The 20,524-nt window shown below is 36.4% G+C and overlaps 11 protein-coding genes across 11 annotated transcripts; 7 read left to right on the top strand and 4 right to left on the bottom strand. All coding sequences in view use genetic code 12, as the record gives it.

Moving 5' to 3' along the window:
* Positions 1–1,333: 1,333 nt before the first annotated feature.
* Positions 1,334–3,547, top strand: CANMA_003634 (uncharacterized protein; the record flags this gene model as incomplete). Its single annotated transcript, XM_051815827.1, has 1 exon — positions 1,334–3,547. One exon carries the CDS (start codon positions 1,334–1,336, stop codon positions 3,545–3,547), a length of 2,214 nt encoding a protein of 737 aa, XP_051670770.1.
* Positions 3,548–4,168: 621 nt separating this feature from the next.
* On the top strand, positions 4,169–4,456 carry CANMA_003633 (uncharacterized protein; the record flags this gene model as incomplete). The annotated part of the gene is made up of 1 exon (XM_051815826.1): positions 4,169–4,456. One exon carries the CDS (start codon positions 4,169–4,171, stop codon positions 4,454–4,456), a length of 288 nt encoding a protein of 95 aa, XP_051670769.1.
* Positions 4,457–4,861: 405 nt separating this feature from the next.
* CANMA_003632 (U2-type spliceosomal complex subunit) lies at positions 4,862–5,746 on the top strand (the record flags this gene model as incomplete). The annotated part of the gene is made up of 1 exon (XM_051815825.1): positions 4,862–5,746. One exon carries the CDS (start codon positions 4,862–4,864, stop codon positions 5,744–5,746), a length of 885 nt encoding a protein of 294 aa, XP_051670768.1.
* A 182-nt stretch (positions 5,747–5,928) lies between these two features.
* On the bottom strand, positions 5,929–7,050 carry CANMA_003631 (chromatin DNA-binding HSP70/DnaK family ATPase; the record flags this gene model as incomplete). Its single annotated transcript, XM_051815824.1, has 1 exon — positions 5,929–7,050. One exon carries the CDS (start codon positions 7,048–7,050, stop codon positions 5,929–5,931), a length of 1,122 nt encoding a protein of 373 aa, XP_051670767.1.
* Positions 7,051–7,261: 211 nt separating this feature from the next.
* On the top strand, positions 7,262–7,972 carry SPC34 (Spc34p; the record flags this gene model as incomplete). The annotated part of the gene is made up of 1 exon (XM_051815823.1): positions 7,262–7,972. The coding sequence occupies one exon, from the start codon at positions 7,262–7,264 to the stop codon at positions 7,970–7,972; it is 711 nt and encodes a 236-aa protein (XP_051670766.1).
* Positions 7,973–8,113: 141 nt separating this feature from the next.
* Positions 8,114–8,521, bottom strand: RPL30 (60S ribosomal protein eL30; the record flags this gene model as incomplete). Its single annotated transcript, XM_051815822.1, has 2 exons — positions 8,114–8,431; positions 8,516–8,521. The coding sequence occupies 2 exons, from the start codon at positions 8,519–8,521 to the stop codon at positions 8,114–8,116; spliced, it is 324 nt and encodes a 107-aa protein (XP_051670765.1).
* Positions 8,522–9,275: 754 nt separating this feature from the next.
* Positions 9,276–9,743, top strand: RPL24A (60S ribosomal protein eL24; the record flags this gene model as incomplete). Its single annotated transcript, XM_051815821.1, has 1 exon — positions 9,276–9,743. One exon carries the CDS (start codon positions 9,276–9,278, stop codon positions 9,741–9,743), a length of 468 nt encoding a protein of 155 aa, XP_051670764.1.
* A 166-nt stretch (positions 9,744–9,909) lies between these two features.
* On the bottom strand, positions 9,910–10,866 carry FGR10 (Fgr10p; the record flags this gene model as incomplete). The annotated part of the gene is made up of 1 exon (XM_051815820.1): positions 9,910–10,866. One exon carries the CDS (start codon positions 10,864–10,866, stop codon positions 9,910–9,912), a length of 957 nt encoding a protein of 318 aa, XP_051670763.1.
* A 228-nt stretch (positions 10,867–11,094) lies between these two features.
* Positions 11,095–15,432, bottom strand: CANMA_003626 (serine/threonine protein kinase; the record flags this gene model as incomplete). The annotated part of the gene is made up of 1 exon (XM_051815819.1): positions 11,095–15,432. One exon carries the CDS (start codon positions 15,430–15,432, stop codon positions 11,095–11,097), a length of 4,338 nt encoding a protein of 1,445 aa, XP_051670762.1.
* A 1,152-nt stretch (positions 15,433–16,584) lies between these two features.
* CANMA_003625 (uncharacterized protein) lies at positions 16,585–18,567 on the top strand (the record flags this gene model as incomplete). The annotated part of the gene is made up of 1 exon (XM_051815818.1): positions 16,585–18,567. One exon carries the CDS (start codon positions 16,585–16,587, stop codon positions 18,565–18,567), a length of 1,983 nt encoding a protein of 660 aa, XP_051670761.1.
* A 196-nt stretch (positions 18,568–18,763) lies between these two features.
* On the top strand, positions 18,764–20,458 carry CANMA_003624 (uncharacterized protein; the record flags this gene model as incomplete). The annotated part of the gene is made up of 1 exon (XM_051815816.1): positions 18,764–20,458. One exon carries the CDS (start codon positions 18,764–18,766, stop codon positions 20,456–20,458), a length of 1,695 nt encoding a protein of 564 aa, XP_051670760.1.
* Positions 20,459–20,524: the final 66 nt, after the last annotated feature.

Here is a 20,524-nt window from a genome sequence, read left to right as displayed (position 1 = left end):
GCACAACAACATTCGTGTTGGTGGGTCCTATTGTTTGGGATGGAACGAGACAATCTGTTTCTACGTGATTTATACGCCAGCAGAGAAGTAACTTCCATTGCACAAAGAAAATGGGAGAAGAGAGGAAACAATTGATGTCAAAATATTTTTATAATAAAACGAGTAGACAAATGGATCAGTAGATATAACCAGTAGTGCTTAACTACCATTTTTTATTTTGGTTGTTACATTCCCATTTAGGTAAAGCTGTGGTCTTGTCTTATTCTTTTAATATAAAGAGCCTTGTTAAGTTGTAACTTCAATCAAAAAAAAAAAAAAAAATTCAAAATGGTAAGTAAGTAAGTAAGTAAGTATGTCTCTGTATTTAATTGTATATAAATAATTAACTAATTTTGTTTTTGTTTTTTGTTTTTTGTTTTTTGTTTTTTGTTTTTTGTTTTTTGTTTTTTGTTTTTGTCGTAAATTAAAATTAAAATTAAAATCAAAGTGCTACGCGTCTTCAGTGAAAATGTAAAAAGAGAAAAAAAATTGGTAAACAAAAATAATAAATACATACTATACATACCATACATACTATACATACCATACATACTATACATACTATATAACATATATATATATATCAAATATATACCTACATATACTATATACTATATACTATATACTATATATATAAGCCCAACTTTTAACACACAAAAAAAAGAAAAAATATAAATTCAGAATTTGGGCGTTTAAAAAATCAAAGTAAATCAAAATATATACACAACACGCTCTCTTAAAATTTTCCCATTTTTTTTTTTTTTAATTTTTGCCAATTTTAGAAAAAAACCTCATTGGAGCAAAAGTAGAAACTGCTTTATTCTAAGTTGATCTACTTATTTTTTTGGTTTCTTTTATTTTTTTATTTTTTCATTTTCTTTACTATCTGCTGCTGTTGCTGCTGTTGCTACTGTTGCTACTGTTACTTTACTGGTCTGATTTCATTCACTTTGATGGAATAAAAGGTGGAATTAAAAATAGGAGAAAGAAAATACCCGACATAACATAACTTAACATATCTATATTCCAGCGGGTAAACAAGAAAAAAGAAAAAGAAAAAGAAAAAGAAAAAGAAAAAGAAAAAGAAAAAGAAAACAGAAAGTTCTTGTCATTTCATTGCATATTTATCATCAAGGAAAAGTATCTGATTGTCCTTTATCGAGCTGCTTAGTCATTCTATAACAAGCTATAGTCATTCGTTTCAAGATCAAAAACATTTCAATTTGCATATTAATATTATCACCACCACTACCACCACCACTACTAATCACCATTGTCGAAAAAGAGCATTACAATGTTTTCAAATTCAAACGCGACGCCAACAAGCTACTTGTATGAACGGGCTTCCAAAACGTCCGATGACAGTGAAACCAGTTCAGATTATTGTAAAAAACATCCCAATTCTTCCGAATGTGAAAAACCAGTGAGTAATGATAGTCTTACTATTGCATTGTCAATTGTTTTACCAGTTATTGCCATTCTTTGTGTTTTGGGCTATTTCCTTTACAGGAATTATCGGAAGGATAGAAAGGAAGACTTGGAACGTGATCCTGATTTTTATGAAACTGGTGAAGCTACTGCATTACCTGATTATCCTGAAATGAAACATGAAGATCCATTCCATAACAGAAACTCAATAAGATATCCAATGGAACAAATCAATAGAGAGAGCAATTATGGCGGCGATAATGGAAAAAGATTTACGCAACACATGGCGAGAAAATCTCAAGATCCTTATCTAGATAGTTTTGTTTTACCTTTTCAACATCAAACCGGATCGAAACTTTCATTGGACGATTATGCTAGAAATTTGGGTGACCTGCAAGGATATCGCACTCCAACTCCACAAACTAGAGGTAATTCAGTTCATATTGATACTGCCTTGAAAATGAATTCAAATACACATTCAAGAAAACCCAGTTCTCAAATCAGTCCGCTGAAGAAAGTTGATGGGAAGCAATACACCAATATACCGAATGAATCAAATCCTGTATTACAGGAAGCATCGCACGAAGTTTCAAGTATCATGGATGAATCTGGTGGCTCAGCTTCGGACGACAGTGGTGTTGTATCCCCTCAAGATGATAAGTTTGGTATAACTTATGAAAATGAGTCGGAAGTGCCAGTCAATAATGCCATTCCACAAATTGTGATTCATGATGATAACCACAACAACACAAATCATGACGACGACGATACTGAGCCCCATGATTCTACTACTGACACGTCGCCTTTCAATGACAAGAATCAGCCACATGAAACACAAGACACTACTTTGGATACAATTCCTATGCAAACTTTGAAAAAGGATATGCATGACGATGTCCCAGATGGAGATAGAGAGTCTGCATCTTCGGTTGAATCTAATACTAATCCAATCCACAAAAAGTCTACCAAAATCAACAAGTCACCAAGAATTTCAGCATTTAATTTATTGAAAAATGACAGTGATGCTGAAGATGAAGAAGGTGAAGAAGAGGAAGAATTGGATAGGTTGACTCCACAACAACAAGAAGAAATTAAACGTATGAAATCAGTATACAAGGTTTATTTCGATAAAGAAGGAGAACCAATGAAAAGAAATCCTGATCAAGAAGGTGAAGAAGAAGAAGCAGAGGAAGCAGAAGATATTGAACCTATCCAAGGGGATAAAATCAACGATGACTTGATGGTTGATGCTGATTATGCAAAGAGGTATAGTAATACATCATCGGTGTATATGGATCCAGATGAGGCTTATCACCATGAACAACAACAACAACAAATGTATTACAACCATTTCAATCAACAATATCAACAAGAATATGGAGCTCCCGTTGATCCCCAATTGTATCAACAATTTCAGCAACAGCAATACTATTATTATCAAAGACAACAACAGCAACTTCGACAACAACAAAGGCCGCCTCGTCCATTGCCTCCTTTACAACAATTGCGTAACCCATCAGATCTTCGTAAATCTACCCTCCAAACATTTACTGATTTTAGACCTCGTGCCAAGAACCAAACAGTCATGTCTCCACCAGAAGGCAAACAACCATTTGTGCCTATTGAAAATGACAATGTATGGACATCGCCGATAAATTCACCAAGTATCCAATCACAAGCATCGTTCCCTCAACCACAGCATAATCAAAGTGATTACTTCCACCAACAACAACAACCACAGCAACACCCACAACAGCATCATCACCAACAACAACAACCACAGCAACACCCACAACAGCATCATCACCAACATCAACAGCATCCAATATATCAAAACAATAAACCAAATGGTGGTATGCCTGTTCCTTCAGCCACTCAAGCATCACGATCATCAGTAGTGATGTTGAATCCAGTTACTGAAATTACTAAATCGCGTAAATTCAGACCTGCTGGTTCTTTGCCTAGTAACAACCAATTACATGCCCAATTTGGTCATAGTGACTTAAATGGACCTGAAAATGACTTGTTACCAAGTAATAGGAAAAGTGATGTTAGAAGAATGATGAATAGTAATTTTTAAAGGGAAAGAAAATGTGTCTGGGTATGTATATTAGTACATATATTTTATGTAATTAGAACGTTTTATATTAAAGTAAATTAAACCTTTTGTTATTTGAATCACCTATGTAATAAAAGACTGTTTGGGTAGAGTGTAGTTGTAACATAAATTTTGTTTCAATTTGCACCCAAAATTTTACAATTGTTGGTTATTGTACGCCAAACAGAATGTTAGAGAGAAAGTATAAAAACTGAAATGCAAAGAACGAAACGAATCAGAAACAGCAAGACCTCTTTTGTTTAAATGTTTCAAGACTTTAAAGGTCTTGTAACTTCTACTGCTTTCTGTTATAAAAAGTTCAAACCCATAAGCCGAACCCTCAGATGTTTGTTAATTGATTGGTTGTTAACCAACCAAATTGCACGAGAAAAAAAAAAAAAGTTAAAACTTGAAAAAAAAAAAAAATACACTCACAACGACAACGACAACGACGAGAAGCCGACGTTAACCATAGCAATTACAAACAAACAACAGGTAAAAGAACCAATTTCATACATACCAAACAGCTCAACCACTATTACAGACATATAATTGAGTCCTAAAGATATATTCTCCTATTGTCATACAGCAAAGAAAACAAACATGTCAAGCACAACAGCATCTACTCCATCGGCCCCAGCCACACCAGCTTCCCAAATCATACCAACATCGTCACAAAACTTACTCAACGATAAGTGGGATGTAGTATTATCCAATACATTGATCAAAACCGGGTTAGGTTTTGGTGGTGGTGTATTAGCATCCATATTATTTTTCAAGAGAAGACAATTCCCAGTATGGTTAGGTATTGGATTTGGATTAGGTAGAGGATACTCTGAAGGTGATGCTATATTTAGATCTAACCATGGATTGAGAACAGTTAAAGCTTAGGGAGAAGAGAAGAGAAGATAATGAATGGAAAAGGGGAGCCTTATCGTAGAAGAGAAAGATGAAAAAAAACACTATTGCTGTATTACCTTGAGTGCATATATATATATATAGATATATCTAGGTAATTGTATAATGTCAAACTTTAAATAAAAAAGACGAAAAAAAGATTTTAGATTAGTTAAGAAGGTTGGTGATGTTGGAAGTGAGAGTCAAGCCAATGGTGTAGTTGTTGTTTGCTGTCGTTGGTGTGGCGGGCGGTTAATGTTGTTTTGATTGCAAAAATTATATACATCTCGCATTATTTAGAAGAAAAAAAAAACATATTGGATCAAAGGGGTGATATAAGTACGACCTCTTAACTCCTCCTCCCACTAGATATCTTCAATTCAAACGGATACTTTCGAAATGACACCAACGGTCCAGAAAATTATAAAAGATAGAATAGACTTATACAAAATTCTAGAGATTTCATCAAAGGCATCCACTGAAGAAATACGACGAGCTTATCATAAACAGGCATTGATTCATCATCCCGATAAGCAAGTTAATCATAATGACTTGTCAACAGGTTCCCCATCGGCTTCATCGGACAAGTTTGATTTGGTTCTAACAAGCTTCCAAGTCCTTTCTGATAAGTCGCTTCGCAAACAATACAATCGTCTCATTCATATGAAGAGTCCAAAGACATTGAAGAGAGCAAGAGATAATGGCTTGATAAAGAAATTTCAGGATGATTTGTTATCCAAGGAACAAAACCATAAAGTCGCAGTACCAAGACGAGCAGTTAATATTGAACAACTACATGAAGATGGAATTAAAAAACGTCGAATTTATGAAGAAAGGGCAAACACGAAGCCCGCTAAAGCCAATGTAAGTATCCATGATTTACCGCTTTTGCAAATGCTCGATTTTGAAACAAATAGACAATTCATAGCTCGTTTGAAATACAAATACAGACCGGAGTTGCATATTGATGAGAGTATAATAACGGAAATTATGAGTACTTTTGGTAAAGTCAAGCAGGTGGAGTTGCTCAATGTTGATGACAACTATGCATATGCTAAAATCCACTTTGACAATATAAATGATTTAAATGAAGCAGTCGATTATGATTATTCAACGGCGCAGAAATGGGATGGTACTGGAGTTCGCAAATTGGCAAGTTTACTACGGTCGTGCAAGAAGGAATACGGTCCCGAGGGCAAAGAATGGACGGATAATCCAACAGTCAATGCCGTGCTTGATCAATATGTCCAATCCGTATCTGACAAGAAGGCCATTAGTTTTTAGATATTGTTCCTTTTTGTCTTTTGAAAATTGTTCGTTCAATATACGATCACAAATTAAGCAAATTGAAACGAGATTACATACATCTCAATTCGCGGATCGGTCGATGTAAGATTGTCCCTCTCTACATTGCCAAATAAATCTAAAGATGCATCTATTAAATAAAATCCACTGTTCCCACTCTTTCAATCGTCTCTCCATTTGACAAACACTTCGTCGGTTCTAAATCTCTGGGTGCATACAGTATCCACGAGTTCGTTCGTTTGTCCCATTCTGTACTGCAACAAACCGGCATGAGCAATCATGATACCGTTATCAATACAGAACCGTTCATCGGTGGCAAATATTTGTCCATTTTTACGGTCTTCAATCATCAACTTCATCATTTCTTGTAATCGTTCATTTGAACCAACACCGCCAACAATCAACACCTGATTACTATCCACGTGGGCCAACGCACGTTCCGTTATTTCAACCAACATACTGAACAAGATTTCTTGTAATGAAAAGCATAAATCTTCAGCCGTGATTGGTTCGCCAGTTTCTTCATCAATAAGATTCTTGCTTTGCTTCCCATTAAATAGATCTTTAGCTACTCCATCGATATAGGCTAATATCCCCGACATGGATAAATCCATACCTTTGACAGTATAGGGTAAGTTGACCAAATGTTTACCCATTTTAGCCAATTGCTCTATATTATACCCTGGTGCTGGCTCATTAGGGATTTTCAAAGTTCTTGCAAACCGATCAAGACAATTACCAATCGCAATGTCCAAAGTTTCGCCAAAGATTCTATATCGCTGTTTCGAATAAGCAATGACTTGAGTATTTCCACCACTGACGTATAACACAACAGGGTTATTGGCCCCAGTAATTTCACGTCCCATTTCAATATGTCCGACACAATGATTGACTCCAACTAATGGCAAATCCCATAACTGTGCCAATGTCCTGGCTGCCATCACAACACTCTGCAATGGTGCCCCCATTCCTGGACCTTGAGTGAAGCAAATGACATCAATATCGGTACCTCTAATGTTTGCAGTAGCTAAAGCTCTCTTAATGACTCGCACAACCCAGTTACGGTGGTGTCTTGCCGTATCCCGTGGTAAGAACCCCTCTCCAGGCGGTGTTATGTAAGTATCCCTAATGTTGGATAATACTTCAGCTCGATTCAGGGCAGATAATTGTCCCTTTGGGTGTTTTATAACTCCTACACCCAACTTATTTGCTGATCCTTCAAGGCCTAACGCTATATAATGATCTTTACCAGGCTTTAAATATTGATCTAGATCGACTGCCATGGTCAAAGTCTTCTTTGCGTGGTGTTATCTGGTATCTATTGAATAATAGTCTCCAGTCATCTAAATCTTAAAAAAAAGTTCACTTCGATGAACACATCCAAAATCGGTTATCTGTGCGGCTTGCCATACAAAAACCAAAACATAAACAAAACTAACACGCTTTGCTCTGCTTTTATCAACCAGATAATCCTTTGCCCAGACACAAATTACGATGACACTATTAACCGAGCTAGACCGCATAGACAAAGCTACACAATCGATAGAATCTTTTGGTTTTGAAACCCCGGGGATGTTTACCAATGCTATAGTTAATCCACCACCGATTCAATCACTATTACGAGATCCCACACCTGACGAACGACGATTGTATAAAGTTATCAATGCAACCACAACGACACCATTATCATTATCATCAAACCAGACGAGTCTAGATGATCCCAAAGTGGAGCGGGTTGATGGAAAATCAATGTATCTCGAACATGATTTTGATGATCCATCATTTATTCTGATGAATGAGTCGGAGAATGTTGATTATGAACAACCAATAGTTAGGCTACCCACATTATATCGACCTGATCGATTTTCTGGCAGTATTGAGGTTCAGTTTAAAGAGAGTGACAATTTGCATGAGTCATTTGAGGATTTTATTGCTGTGGTTGATAAATATCCCAATTTGATTGAAGATTACGATGTAATCAGGAGTAAAGTAGAGCATTTGCGCCAGGAATTCGTTCACGTTAGTAATGAAATTGAAGGTATGGAAAAGGAGTTGGCCAATGCAAAACAAGCTTTGTGGACGGAGTTCAAGGTTCCCACTGACCATGTTGTGAGTAGCGGTGAATTGATTGATCTTGACGCGGAAATACAAAAAGAAGAAATCAAGATTAGACAGTTGCAAGCTACTTTAGACAAAAGGGTGTGAGTGAAGCCCCGCCCCCAGTAAGTGGCTGTGTGCATCTTCATTGTATGGCATCCCAACTAAGGATTTTACATCTGTAGTACTCCCCAAATTAATAATACATTAACACAATTATATACTATATATGTAAATTATATTACCAACTTAAACTGAGGTAAGAATGTCGGAGTCACCAGCATCCAAAATGGACAAGGTACCAACTCTGAACAATTTACCACAAACGGTACCCAATTCATTGTTACCACCTTGGAAGTAGTAAACCGGGGTCTTGGACAACATAGCGTAATATTCCAATTCAGATTTTCTCAAAACTGGGGTGTTGGCAGCAATGATGACCAATTTGGCCTTACCGGTTCTCATTGATTTGACAACTGATTTGTATCCCAAGGTAAATTTACCGGATTTCATGGACAAAGCCAATTTGGCGTTGATGTTTTCCTGGTTCTTAGCTGATTTTGGTGCCTGTAATGAGGTTAGTTAGTATTCTTTGGCCCTTCTGAGAATCTACTTCAACATCGACTTGGACTTTTGTAAAAAAACCCTGACATACATTAAATGCAATGCCCTAATTAGGCTGAAGCTGTGAATACTTCAAAGTCATTGTGTTGGTATCTTTAGCTTGGAAATATACGGACCATCTCTGTGTTTTATTTATCTGTTTATATCAATAGGTTACACTCCGGTCTTGATGTGGTGAAAGAAAGAGCTCAAACCAGTGGTAATACTTACGAAGATGAAAATTTATTTCTGCGCAATGGAGGGAAAGAGCGAAAGTGAGAAAAGCACACTTGTAATGGCGCACGTGCAATATACAAAATCTCGGGTCACAGCCCTAATTTATTTTGAACAAATTTTTTTTTTTTCGTTTGTTACTCTACACACACTCTACACACACTACACACTACGCACACACACCGAAAAAATCCATAGAAGGTTTGAAATTTACCATCAAATTATCAGACTTACCTTCTTTGACCAATTAACAACGCAATAGGTATGTGAGGAGACCAACTACATGGAGATTCAATATTTAACATCAAGTGGGAACTGTTGGCGAGATTAAGAAGAGTCGTTACGTACGCAGAGAAATAGACAGAAGAGGATAATCACAATTTAATTTGCACATAATAGAAATATGCTCAAAAGAGTGAGTCCTGATTACTAGCTCAGATCACTATCAGGAGATTGTCCACTGAGTTAATGTTTTCCTTTTCCAATCCAAGTTACGACTGCTTCCCAAAGGCAGATATTGAATGTTGACTCAGTATTTCAACAATTTTACTAACAATCTTATTCCTTTAGAAAAATGAAGATCGAAGTTGATTCCTTTTCAGGTTCTAAGATTTACCCAGGTAGAGGTACCTTGTTTGTCAGAGGTGACTCCAAAATCTTTAGATTCCAATCATCAAAATCTGCCTCCCTTTTCCACCAAAGAAAGAACCCAAGAAGAATTTCATGGACTGTTTTGTACAGAAGACACCACAAAAAGGGTATTTCTGAAGAAACTTCTAAAAAGAGAACCAGAAAGACCGTTAAGCACCAAAGAGCTATCGTCGGTGCTTCATTGGAATTGATTAAAGAAAGAAGAAGCCAAAAGCCATCAGAAAGAAAAGCTGCCAGAGACTCTAAATTGGCCAAGGATAAGGAAACCAAGAAGGCTGCTAAGGCTGCTAGAAAAGCTGAAAAGGCTAAGGCTGCTGCTGCTGGTAACCCAGTTGTCTCTAAGCAAAGCGCTAAAGGTTCATTCCAAAAAGTTAAAGCCACTTCTCGTTAAGTGATTTGAAACTTTGTTTTGCGGGTGATCAATCAGTGTACAAATTAAAAAGAGAATGTTGAAAACCAAAGGGAAGAAGTTTAATAAATATATGTGTGTGTATTTTTTTGTTGTTTTACCATGAAATATATATACAATGATTGAAGCGTTGGAGTCTCTTTATTCTTCATCTTAGTTTATATTCGCCAAAGGTAAATTTACCCTCTTGTTCAGCACAACTGAGAATAACTCTTGTTGCGTCATGAACTCTAGTGCCAAAGTAGAATGATTCAGTAGTGTGTCCATATAGTAGCTGTATCCTTCCATTTGATCGTTTCAATACAACAATGAAACCGCAGTAAATCTGGGGCGTCATTTCTTGAATTAGCCTTTCCAATTGTGGACCATAGTCTCCTTCATCTATATAACGAACATTTTTAACAATCAGTTGTGCTAATGAAGTTTGAATAATTTGTTCTCCATTTCCTGAACACATGCAACTAATTTCCAAATCGTTAATCTTTTCATAGTATATAGCTGCTCCAACTATACCAGCACACCCAATTCTTCCTGGTAATTTGAAGAAGTGACCACCTGATGTAGTAGCTAATGCAGTGTGATTGAACCTTGTGTCTATTACTATGGATCCAATGGTGTCATTTATAACCTCATCACCATGGTACTTTAGTATTCGATCCTTATACATATCGTAAATCCTTTTTGATTTGGCAGATACAAGATTTTCATTAGTTGGGATATCCATATATCTTTTCAAACTGGTGCAATTTAAGCTCACCGGTCGTGTTAGTCTCTGTTCTCCAGTAGTATTATGTTGATCATTGATTTTATTGAAAATTCGAAACATCTCCTGTGTTGGCGAATCAACTTGTAAGCCTGAAAGGGCTCCTGATTCACCATTGCTCTTGTAATAACTGGCATCGATTTCAACTTCCCCTAAAATATTCAAACTAGATCCATATCCAGTGTTTGTTAATGATGAGTGCTCTAAGATATTGTTGACCGCAATTATATCACCTTTTTTTAAAGCCTTTTTCATTAATTTGACATAGTCGTTCCTACTTTTTTCATTATGTTTCCCAGCACCTATATGAAGCACGATAATTCGGTCCAATCCGTCCTCCATTCATATAACGGTGCTACAAAAGTTTACAGAGAGGAAAAAGCGCAAGTTTTTCAAAACACATAATTACTGTGTGCGTCATCATCCTACTAATACTATCGATACTTTAGAGATCTAGTACAAGAACATTACCTCAGGGTTTTTAAATATCCAAAGAGATAATTCTACAATACATCCTTTTTACCAAGTCTATAAAGTAAAAATAATCCTACCTTTACTTCATCTCTCCGCTCAAGCTTTTTCCTTTCTTTGTTCAATCATATCATCCACCAATTCATCCAGTGTATGTTGCAAAATGCCCACCGCGACAGAATTTGATCGATAATATTTGGGACGATTTTGTTTAAACTTCTTTACTGATGATTCAATAATTTGTTGATGATTATTACCTAAATGGTTTGAGTTGGGGAATTCTGAATACACCGGAGCTTTATTATAATGATTGTTGAATTGATGATGGAATATGTTTTCTCGAAGGATGGACGTGGGAGTCGATGTCTCTTGTTTTTGTTTGGACGCGGTGAATTGGGCCAAGATTTGGGGTCGTTTATCCTTCAGGGAGGTTGTTGATGATGTTACTGGTTGCAGTCGTGGAGGTCGGGGCGACGGAGTTGTCGATGAATCAAGATGCTTCACCGATAATGAGCCATTACTGGCATCTTCTCTAGATGGTGGCCCTTGTTTGAACAGTAAAGATTGCACCGTGGATCTAGACACATTGTCTGGTGTAGTAGAGTCAATCAAACCCATAGGAACGTCTTCAAAGTCATGGGAGTCACTGTTGAATATAACTGCATCTGTAGTAGCAGCTTGTCCACGAGAGGCGATATAAGGAAGTCTTGAATCATGCGATTGCGAACGTTGACTAAAAGACAAAAACGGTGGACGTCTTGATGGTGTCACTTTAGAATGGAAAGCAAGTGTCAAGTTCTCTTCATCTGAATCATCCCCCTCTTCGTCTTCTTCATCTTCTTCAGCTGCAGAATCATTTTCTGAAATGCCACTGCTTGACGAATATGACGAATACGATTCACTACTTGACAGTCTTGTCAACGAAATCACCGGCTTCGTGCCAGGTGCAACACCATTATCATCACTCAATCTCTTTTGTGATCGTTTTTGTTTCAGATCTCTCATCAGATCTTCAAGATTAAACGACTCAAATTTGTTATTCAATTCATTAGATGCATTATTGTGATTATTTTTGAGTAAATTTGAATCGGAAAAACTAGACCTTTTTCTCAAGGATGTAATTGGTCGTTGTTCATTTGGATCAGTTATAGTATATGGTTTATACTTCAAATGTAACATCTCATCATTGATACTATCCAATGATGCGAAGCTTCCCGTCAAGGGTAATGACATGAATGAAGATCCCACAGGATCTACTTCTCCCGGGTCTTCACCTTCAGTTTGATCAACATATTTATACAAATGCAGTTCACGCGTGGCTCCTTGAGTAGGATCATGATCTGACAGATCACCCAGGTTCATGCCATTATTACGGAAAAATTCAAAATTGGGTTTAACTGCAGGTACGGGAATGGGGGTAACCAATGAAGAGTTATTATTATCCTTCTGTGGGAGCAGGATTGGTTGTGAATGTTGCTGTTGCTGTACCGACTGAGATGGTGATGATGTATACACCAGGTTTGCAAATGACGATTGGTTTGCAGCTGCATCATGAGAAATGGAATTTTTATTTGTAGACCCAACATGATTTGAGAATAAGCTTGACCGTCTTCTTTTATCATCTTGTTCTTGTATCCCTTTAAAAGTATCCACAATTGACTGATTCTTTAAATATAAATTACCACCAACGTTACGTTTCGTTTCAATCTGTGGTGCTTCAACTATCGGAATAGCAGCAGCACTTCCTCTTCTACTTGATGCACCACTGTGTGACTCAATAATATCGTGAATAAAGCTTTTGCGAGCAAAACTACCTCTTCTACTTGGAGTTCCACTTTGGGATTCTAATCGTTCGTGAAGTAGGCTTTTACTTCCTTCTTTAGGTCCACCACCAGAAAATGCAACGGGAATTTGTGCAGAAATAGGTGAGCTTGAATTGCTGGAAACTTGTTGGGATAAGTGTGATGGCACATGTGGATTATGGGTAACTGATTCAGTTCTTGACCTCGTCTTTGTTGCTTGAGCATCTCCATTCGATTGCAATGGAGAAGACACAACCATTGGTTGCTCTGATAGAATCACTGAGTGATTATTCTGCTGCATGGAGTTGAGTTTATAACTCGAATTGAAGGTCGAGTACCCACTTGAAGACTCGTCACTGGATTCACTTCTCGAATGCTCCATTTGCAAAGCTTGGAATTTACTTTTCAATTCAGAGTCTTTGATCCCTCCGGCTTTGATCGCTTTGACTAAACTTCGTTTAATCCTAGTTCCACATCCAATTACTGCATTTTCAATTTCGTCATTGGTTACAACATCCTGATCACTCAAATTGAAATCTAATGGACTGTTTGCCGTTGAGGAGTTTAAATTGAACAATTCATGCAATGCTTCAAGATTATTATCTAAGTCCATAAGCGTAAATGGATGTTCTTTGATCTCTTGAATCGAAATACGTTCCGAGCTTTTCTTTTGCAATAGCTTAGAAAGTAAATCTTTTGCCAATTCAAATTCTTCATCACTTACCCAACCAGGCGAATTAAATGATTTAATGTCGGGTGGGAATTGTACTGGATCATTGACAATGACATTGAAAAGCTTATATTCTGATTCTGCATTGAACGGAACTTTACCAAATAACAAACAGTACAATGTAACACCAAGGGCCCAAATATCAATTTTGTAGTCAATTTTGGGCGACTTTGGATAAGAAGTCGAATCAATGTCATCTTCGCCATCATCTTCACCATCGAGCTGACATAATTCAGGAGCAAAAAAGGCAGGAGTACCAGCAGTCTTGGCTAAATCCAATTCATTAACCAAAATACCCAGATCTTCTTCGATTAATGAGGAGGCAATTGAAACACCAAAATCACTAATCTTGACGACATTGTCCGACGATACTAACAAATTTGCTGGTTTGATATCGCGATGAACAATTCCTTGCATATGAAGGTACTCTAATCCTAATAAGACATCTCGAAATATTTTTCTCGATTGTCTAAAATTCAAATTAGGACTAAATTCATTGGAAAGTAAATCATCTTCACTAGCAAAGCGATGATGGGGTTGTCGAGGCCCACCACCATTTCTGCCGCAACATGGTATTTCCAGATCACTCGAATCATTCTCCAGTTGACCTTTACCTTGATACAAATCCTGGTGAAGCCTTTTCCATTTGATTTCACCCTTTTCCATGTATTCCAATACTAGGTAAATCTTGAACGAGCTGGTGTCATCCAAAACTTCTTTCAACGAGACAATATGCTTGTGACGACATTTCTTCATAATAGCAATCTCTCGCTTGATTTTCAATTCGTGTTCACTGATACTACTACTTTTACCATTATTATTATTTCTTATCCTCAATGACGGTCTTTCCTTTTTCGATTTTCGATTGACAATCTTGATAGCAACCAATTCCTTATTGATTAAATCTTTAGCCAATTTGACTTTACCGTGTTCACCTTTTCCAATCTCTTTAAGTATCTCGTAAGTATTGAGCACTTTTCGTTTCGTCATGGGGTCGTACTCTAATAATACATGCTTGGTTTCTTTGACCGGTGAATTATATCCAGACGGTGTCGTGGGTCTGGAATTGATATTAAAGTTTACTTGAGAATGCAGGGGTGATACAAGCAGTGATTGCACATGTGATAATGCTGAAGGTGGTTGTTGATGCGGAGACCGGAGTCTAAATATGGGATGGTTGGTAGTGCTGTCATTAGTCTTTTCTAGTTTGGCATGTAATTTATTCATGACTTCATTATCGTAAGCATTTCCTGATGATAGCTGACGAGGAGAGATGGCCTCCTTATCAATATCTCGAGATACGTTGTTGTCTTGTTGTTGATGGTGGTGACTATTTTTTTGATGCAATTGGTCATATGAAAATCGTTTGGGAGTGGAAAAAGGTGAACATTGTTGCGATATTTGCTCATTATTAGGGTCATAGTATATCAGAATATCTCGAGGGATGTGTCTTCTAGAATGCTCCAGTGACTTGAGGCCAAATGTAGGTGAAAGTGATTGTTGTCTATTTACATCGTTATCACCAACAGCTGAAGTGTGGTTGGAGGGTGAAGGTAATGCTTTTGTAGTTGTTAAAGGAGGATCTAACTTCGACATTTGATTAGGAGGAGTTGACGTATTAGCAGATGTAGTGGTGGTGGTGGTTGGTTGAGGTACCAGTGGCTGGTGTTGCAATTGCGATATTGGCTGACTTTTGCTGTTTAGACTAATTGGAACAAACTTGTCAGACGTTTGTAGCGACTGCTGCTGTTGTCGTTGTTGTTGTTGATATAGATGTAGATGCAGTGATAGATGTTGTTGTTGTTGCTGCTGCTTTTGGTCCTGCTGTTGTTTTTGTTTTTGTTGTTGCTGTGATGTAGGTACTGCAGTTGTGGTGGTTAGTGCTGGTGAGGATGACTGTGACATTAAAGCCAGTTAATCGTAGGTGTCAAATTATCTCAATCAATATGGAAGAGTAATAACAATTATACTAAAACAGTAGCAGTTGAAAACAAGGGGGTGTAATACAGATTTGGCTGTTGTTTTGTAGCAGACGTTTCGATAGATTTGTTTATGCTGTGGTGGTTGTTTTTCTTAATGAGAAAAAAAAAGTTTTGAGATCAGTTTAGTTTAGTTTAGTTAGTAACTTTCGGCGAAAGAGAAAAGTTCGCAACAGCAGCAATAATATCCCCCCTCAATAAAATATATGTTACATGGAGTGTACTAGTTTACCTTGAGAGAATAATATTGTATATCCTACAAACTAAATGTGTACCATATCGAATATATAAGCAGATAAAGGGATATAATGGGAAGGGATATGTGTTTATGTTTGGATGTCGTGGAGTCATTAGAAAGTAGTGTACACGTGATCAAAAATAATAAAACAAAAAATGAATGATCTTTCTTTCAATTACGTAATTGCTGGTCTTACAAAGATAACAGGTAACAGAATGTAACAGAATGCAGCAAAATAACAGTAAACTACTCCTTAATTTTTATAAATGTTTTATATAGCTTATCAATATGGGAGTATACAAAAGGAGAGTATATATAAAGGTTAGGAATTGATTGAAAAAGTTAGGTGGAATGTGGCGTTGTCCTTTGTCATAACATAAGGGTTACCCCATACTTTTTATGACTAAAAAGTAAAAAGAAAAAAAAGCTGAGATTTAAAATTAAAGGTCGTGTGTTTTGATACTATTGTTATTCGTAAAACCAAGAGAATTGTTCCCCTCTTTAATATAATCTATTTCCCTACACACAAAACAACTAAAACAAAGAAGAATAGGACGTGCACCCAAAACGAGGGATATATCATCTTCTCATTACCAGAGTTAGTACCAATAGCAGACGTGTGGTTATTATCACTATCAAAAGTTAGAGCTTTCCCTTCCAACCACAGACACATCTGCTACACAATGTCTCTATCTCCACCTCCTGCGTTTCTCTACTGGCTCTAACTCTTGTTCTTTTTTATTCTGATTTTTTTTTGCAACACTTTTTCAATTTACTTTCCACTTTTGGTTGCCATATCATACAAATATCATCTATCACCCGTCTTCATTTTCAACCATTATGGAGCATCATCCACCAGTATATATTAATCTAGAAGATAGAACTGATGATATCATTGGTAACCATCAACAACAGAATCAACATAAACAGACACAGCTAATTATGAATGGAGTAGATGATTCCCTTGGTTTGCAAAACTTGCATGGTTTACCACCACCAGATGGTGATATCAACAATATTGATACTAAACAAAATGAAACAACAATTAGGCTATACTCACAAATGAGACAGCTCTACAATGAAAACAACTTTGTGGAAATCATGTTTTTGCTCCCTCACATTTCTCAATTAAACATCATACCTCCAATATTTCATTTAATTATTGGCTGTACTATGGTCCACTTTGGGAGATTAACCAGCGGGTTTAGAGAAATTGGTGTAGCTATATGTTTGGCGCCCAACGAGATCGATAGAAAAGAGTTCATCACTGTATTAGCTTATACTTATGCTGATTTAAATGACAGAGATTCTGCTATGGGTTGTCTTGGTGAAATTTTGGATATTTCTCGAAGAAATTTGACAGGTCCTAAACAATTTGATGAAATGAAGGCTGATATATGCCAGTTGGAAAGAAATTTATTAAATAAATTGGAATTGACAAAATTAAACAAGTATGTAAAAGGTATTGTTGGAAATTTGCTGAAATCGAGGCGGGGAGGGTTTTCCATCTTCATTATTACTAACAACTCACCTTCTAGACAACCAACCAATGGCAAATGCAAATCATTTGATGATCAGGTTTTGGATTTAATTGCTTTAAATAAGTTCTTCCCCAAAGATTCATTTACCGGCAAATGCCAAATCATTATTGGTAAAATTAACCATGCAGATATATTATTACAAAAATGGGATAAGGAAAGAAAATTATTAAAACTGAATCCACTTAAATTGTTGGTTGAAGCTATATTAGTATTAGGGCCCAGTATTGCTTATTACGGAATGTTGAAATTAGAACCAATTATGAATCAGTATTTCGAATTCATTGAAAACCAAGCCAAAACCAATAATGCTGGTGGTAATAAGTCACCAAAAACAAGAACCGTATCAGCTTTTTTTTTGGGTGGATTAACTCCAATTAATGGCGGAAGTAGTATTAATGGTGGTATCAGCTCTGTTGCTAATGGGTCTGGTGGAAATGGTGCTGCTGCTGCTGGAGACATTAGAGCAATTTCCTCAGGCAATGTGTACAATTCCACTTTTCAACAAACGAAAATAATCAAAGGATTTATTGCCATGTTGCGTCATGAATATAAGGAGGCGTTTGAATTATTTATTGAAGCAGAAGATGAAAAGTCTGACTACTATAACCATGTGTTGATTCTCAAATATATCTGTCAATCAAATGAACCACAACAACATAGAAAAGATTTAGAATTACTTGTTGATAAAATCATTAGACTTTCCTTTGTTTCTACTTTTAAATTCCATACTTTGGCTAAAATTTATCAACGATTATACATATTGGAGCAAACATCAAGACACAGCCGAAGAAGTATATTGAAAAAGTCAACTTGTCCAAATTATCATGATTTACTGATGAAATTTTTCTTGTCGGCAGCGGCATTTGCTCAGGATGATGACTTATACATTACTCAATACTATGACAACATTCTCAATTTCTTGATTAGTGGAAAGGGTAGCTATGATTGTGATGAAAAAGACGGCCAAGTACATATACCCACTGTGGCCTTCTTTTATCAAGTTCGAAATTATTTTTGCTTAAAATCGGATTATAATTATCTTTATATTCCCGGTTTGGTTGGTGATTGGCAAGAAATTAAGTATGATACTAAATTGAAGCTCAAGATTGAAAAATATTTAGACCCAGAAGCTACTGAATCAAAAACTGTGTCGCCTGCAAGTGGTGATAATTTCAAGAGATCTACTAGAGTGGTTGATATGATTGGGTATTGGGAAAAGGAGTATCTCAAATTTAAAGGAGAATTGCCTGATACAATCAAACAATTTTTAAAGAAGGAGTAAAATGAATGGAGTTAGCTATATTAGTAGGGGTGTGTATAATTCTGTGTACTTTGTTGCTGTTGTATAGATGTATCGCCTATTTTTACGAATTAAGTGATGATGGCGTTTTTGCAGCAAAATGCCACCTCCGCGCGTTCCCTCAAACAAACTCAAATCAGAAACAAAAAACATCACCGGTCAGTTTGTTGGTCTTTCAATGCTGACACAGTATAAACTATATGACCGGGTATCAACTACTGACAATCACACAGCCACAATCAAATATGTAGGCCATATTCCACAATGGGGCCCTCAAATACTAGCCTATGGCTTAGAATGGGATGATTCTAACCGAGGCAAAAACAACGGCATATTAAAGGGCGTGCAGTACTTTACTCCGACAATTGCCAACTCAGCCAGTTTTATCAAATCAACCAACAAGAACTTAAACTGTGATCGCAAATCATTTGTACAAGTCATCCATCAACAGTATCTTGACGTGCTGGAACATAAAGCGAGGGAGATTAAATTTGGGAATAAAGTAGTTGAAGAATTAGGCTGGCAGCAGTTGAACCAGTACCAATCACGATTGCAGAATTTGTATTCTTTGAGTTTAGATCATCAATTGATTTATTGTGTGGCTAATGATATGGTTGGCGATGTGGTTGGCAATGTTGATGATGATGTGTTTCTTGGGTTACAAAATTTGACTAATTTGGATCTAAGTGGTAATTTATTTACTCAGATGGCTGATATTTGGAGTATTGTTTCTCGTTTACCCAATTTAAAGGTGTTGAATATCAATGGAAATCGATTTGCTTCATATGAGATAGTACACGGGAAGGAATACCAAGCTGGGCGGCAGGATTTAATTCAGTCTAATCTACATAGATTAAAAATGGCATCAACTATGATTCCAATACCTCAGTTGAATTCCATCTTGGCCCACTTCCCTCACTTGCAAGAACTAATCATATCGGGGAATAATTACACCAATGAGGATATAAACTTGCTACATCTTGTCAACAATCGTAAATTATCCGTGTTGGATCTATCTTACAATAACTTGGCCACAATCCCCACTGGTCTTCCATCATCAATACAGACATTAAACGTGTCCCACTGTCAAATCAAATCAGTGAGCAACACGACCGAGCCAATCGACATGATTAAATCACTTGATGTTCGATATAATAAATTATCAACTTGGTTAGATATAGATAATTTATCACAAGTGTTTCCTCACTTGGTTGATTTACGCATCAATCATAATCCCATACTAGATAGTTTATCCATTGATGAAATGACATGTCAGTTAATAGGAAGATTTGAATGTGCGATGACAACAACAATGGATAACAAACTGATTATGTTAAATGGGTCTAACTTGACTGCATCTGAGATTGAAAATGGTGAATTATATTTTATATCCAAAGTCCAATCGGGCCAATATGAAGTGAATAATTCAATGCGATGGAACAACTTGTTACACAAGTATGATAAAACTGATACTGACAAGAAAGAGCTTGTTTCAAGTTCTACTCAACCTAAAAGATGGATCAACTTGAAATTGAAAATATGTTGCAACAAGGTAAAAGACGAAAAGGCTATAGGACAACAACAAGAGGAAGGATCCAACACTGCTAACTTCCATTCTCAATCTACAATGTTATCAAATCATAAATTCCTAAAAACAACATCAATATTGAAATTTAAAGGACTAATCTCAAGATTATATTTATCAAACTTATCGATTTTACAATTTACCATCTATTACTTCATAAATGAAGATTCCAATTTTGCTACTCGTTATACATTAGATGAAAATTGGTTGAGTTGTCTAAATGATTATTCATTGAATGATAATCAAAATATTTATATTGATATCGTTACGCCTAACATAGATATATAAAGTCAAAACTTAGTGTTATATCTCTATCCTCTTCTCCACTTGCTCCCTACCATACGAGGCAAAATG

The sequence above is a fragment of the Candida margitis genome (genome assembly GCF_024628925.1).
Source record: "Candida margitis strain CBS 14175 chromosome Unknown scaffold34, whole genome shotgun sequence".
Classification (NCBI taxonomy): Eukaryota; Fungi; Ascomycota; class Pichiomycetes; order Serinales; family Debaryomycetaceae; genus Lodderomyces; species Lodderomyces margitis.
This window is presented reverse-complemented; position numbering and strand designations above follow the sequence as displayed.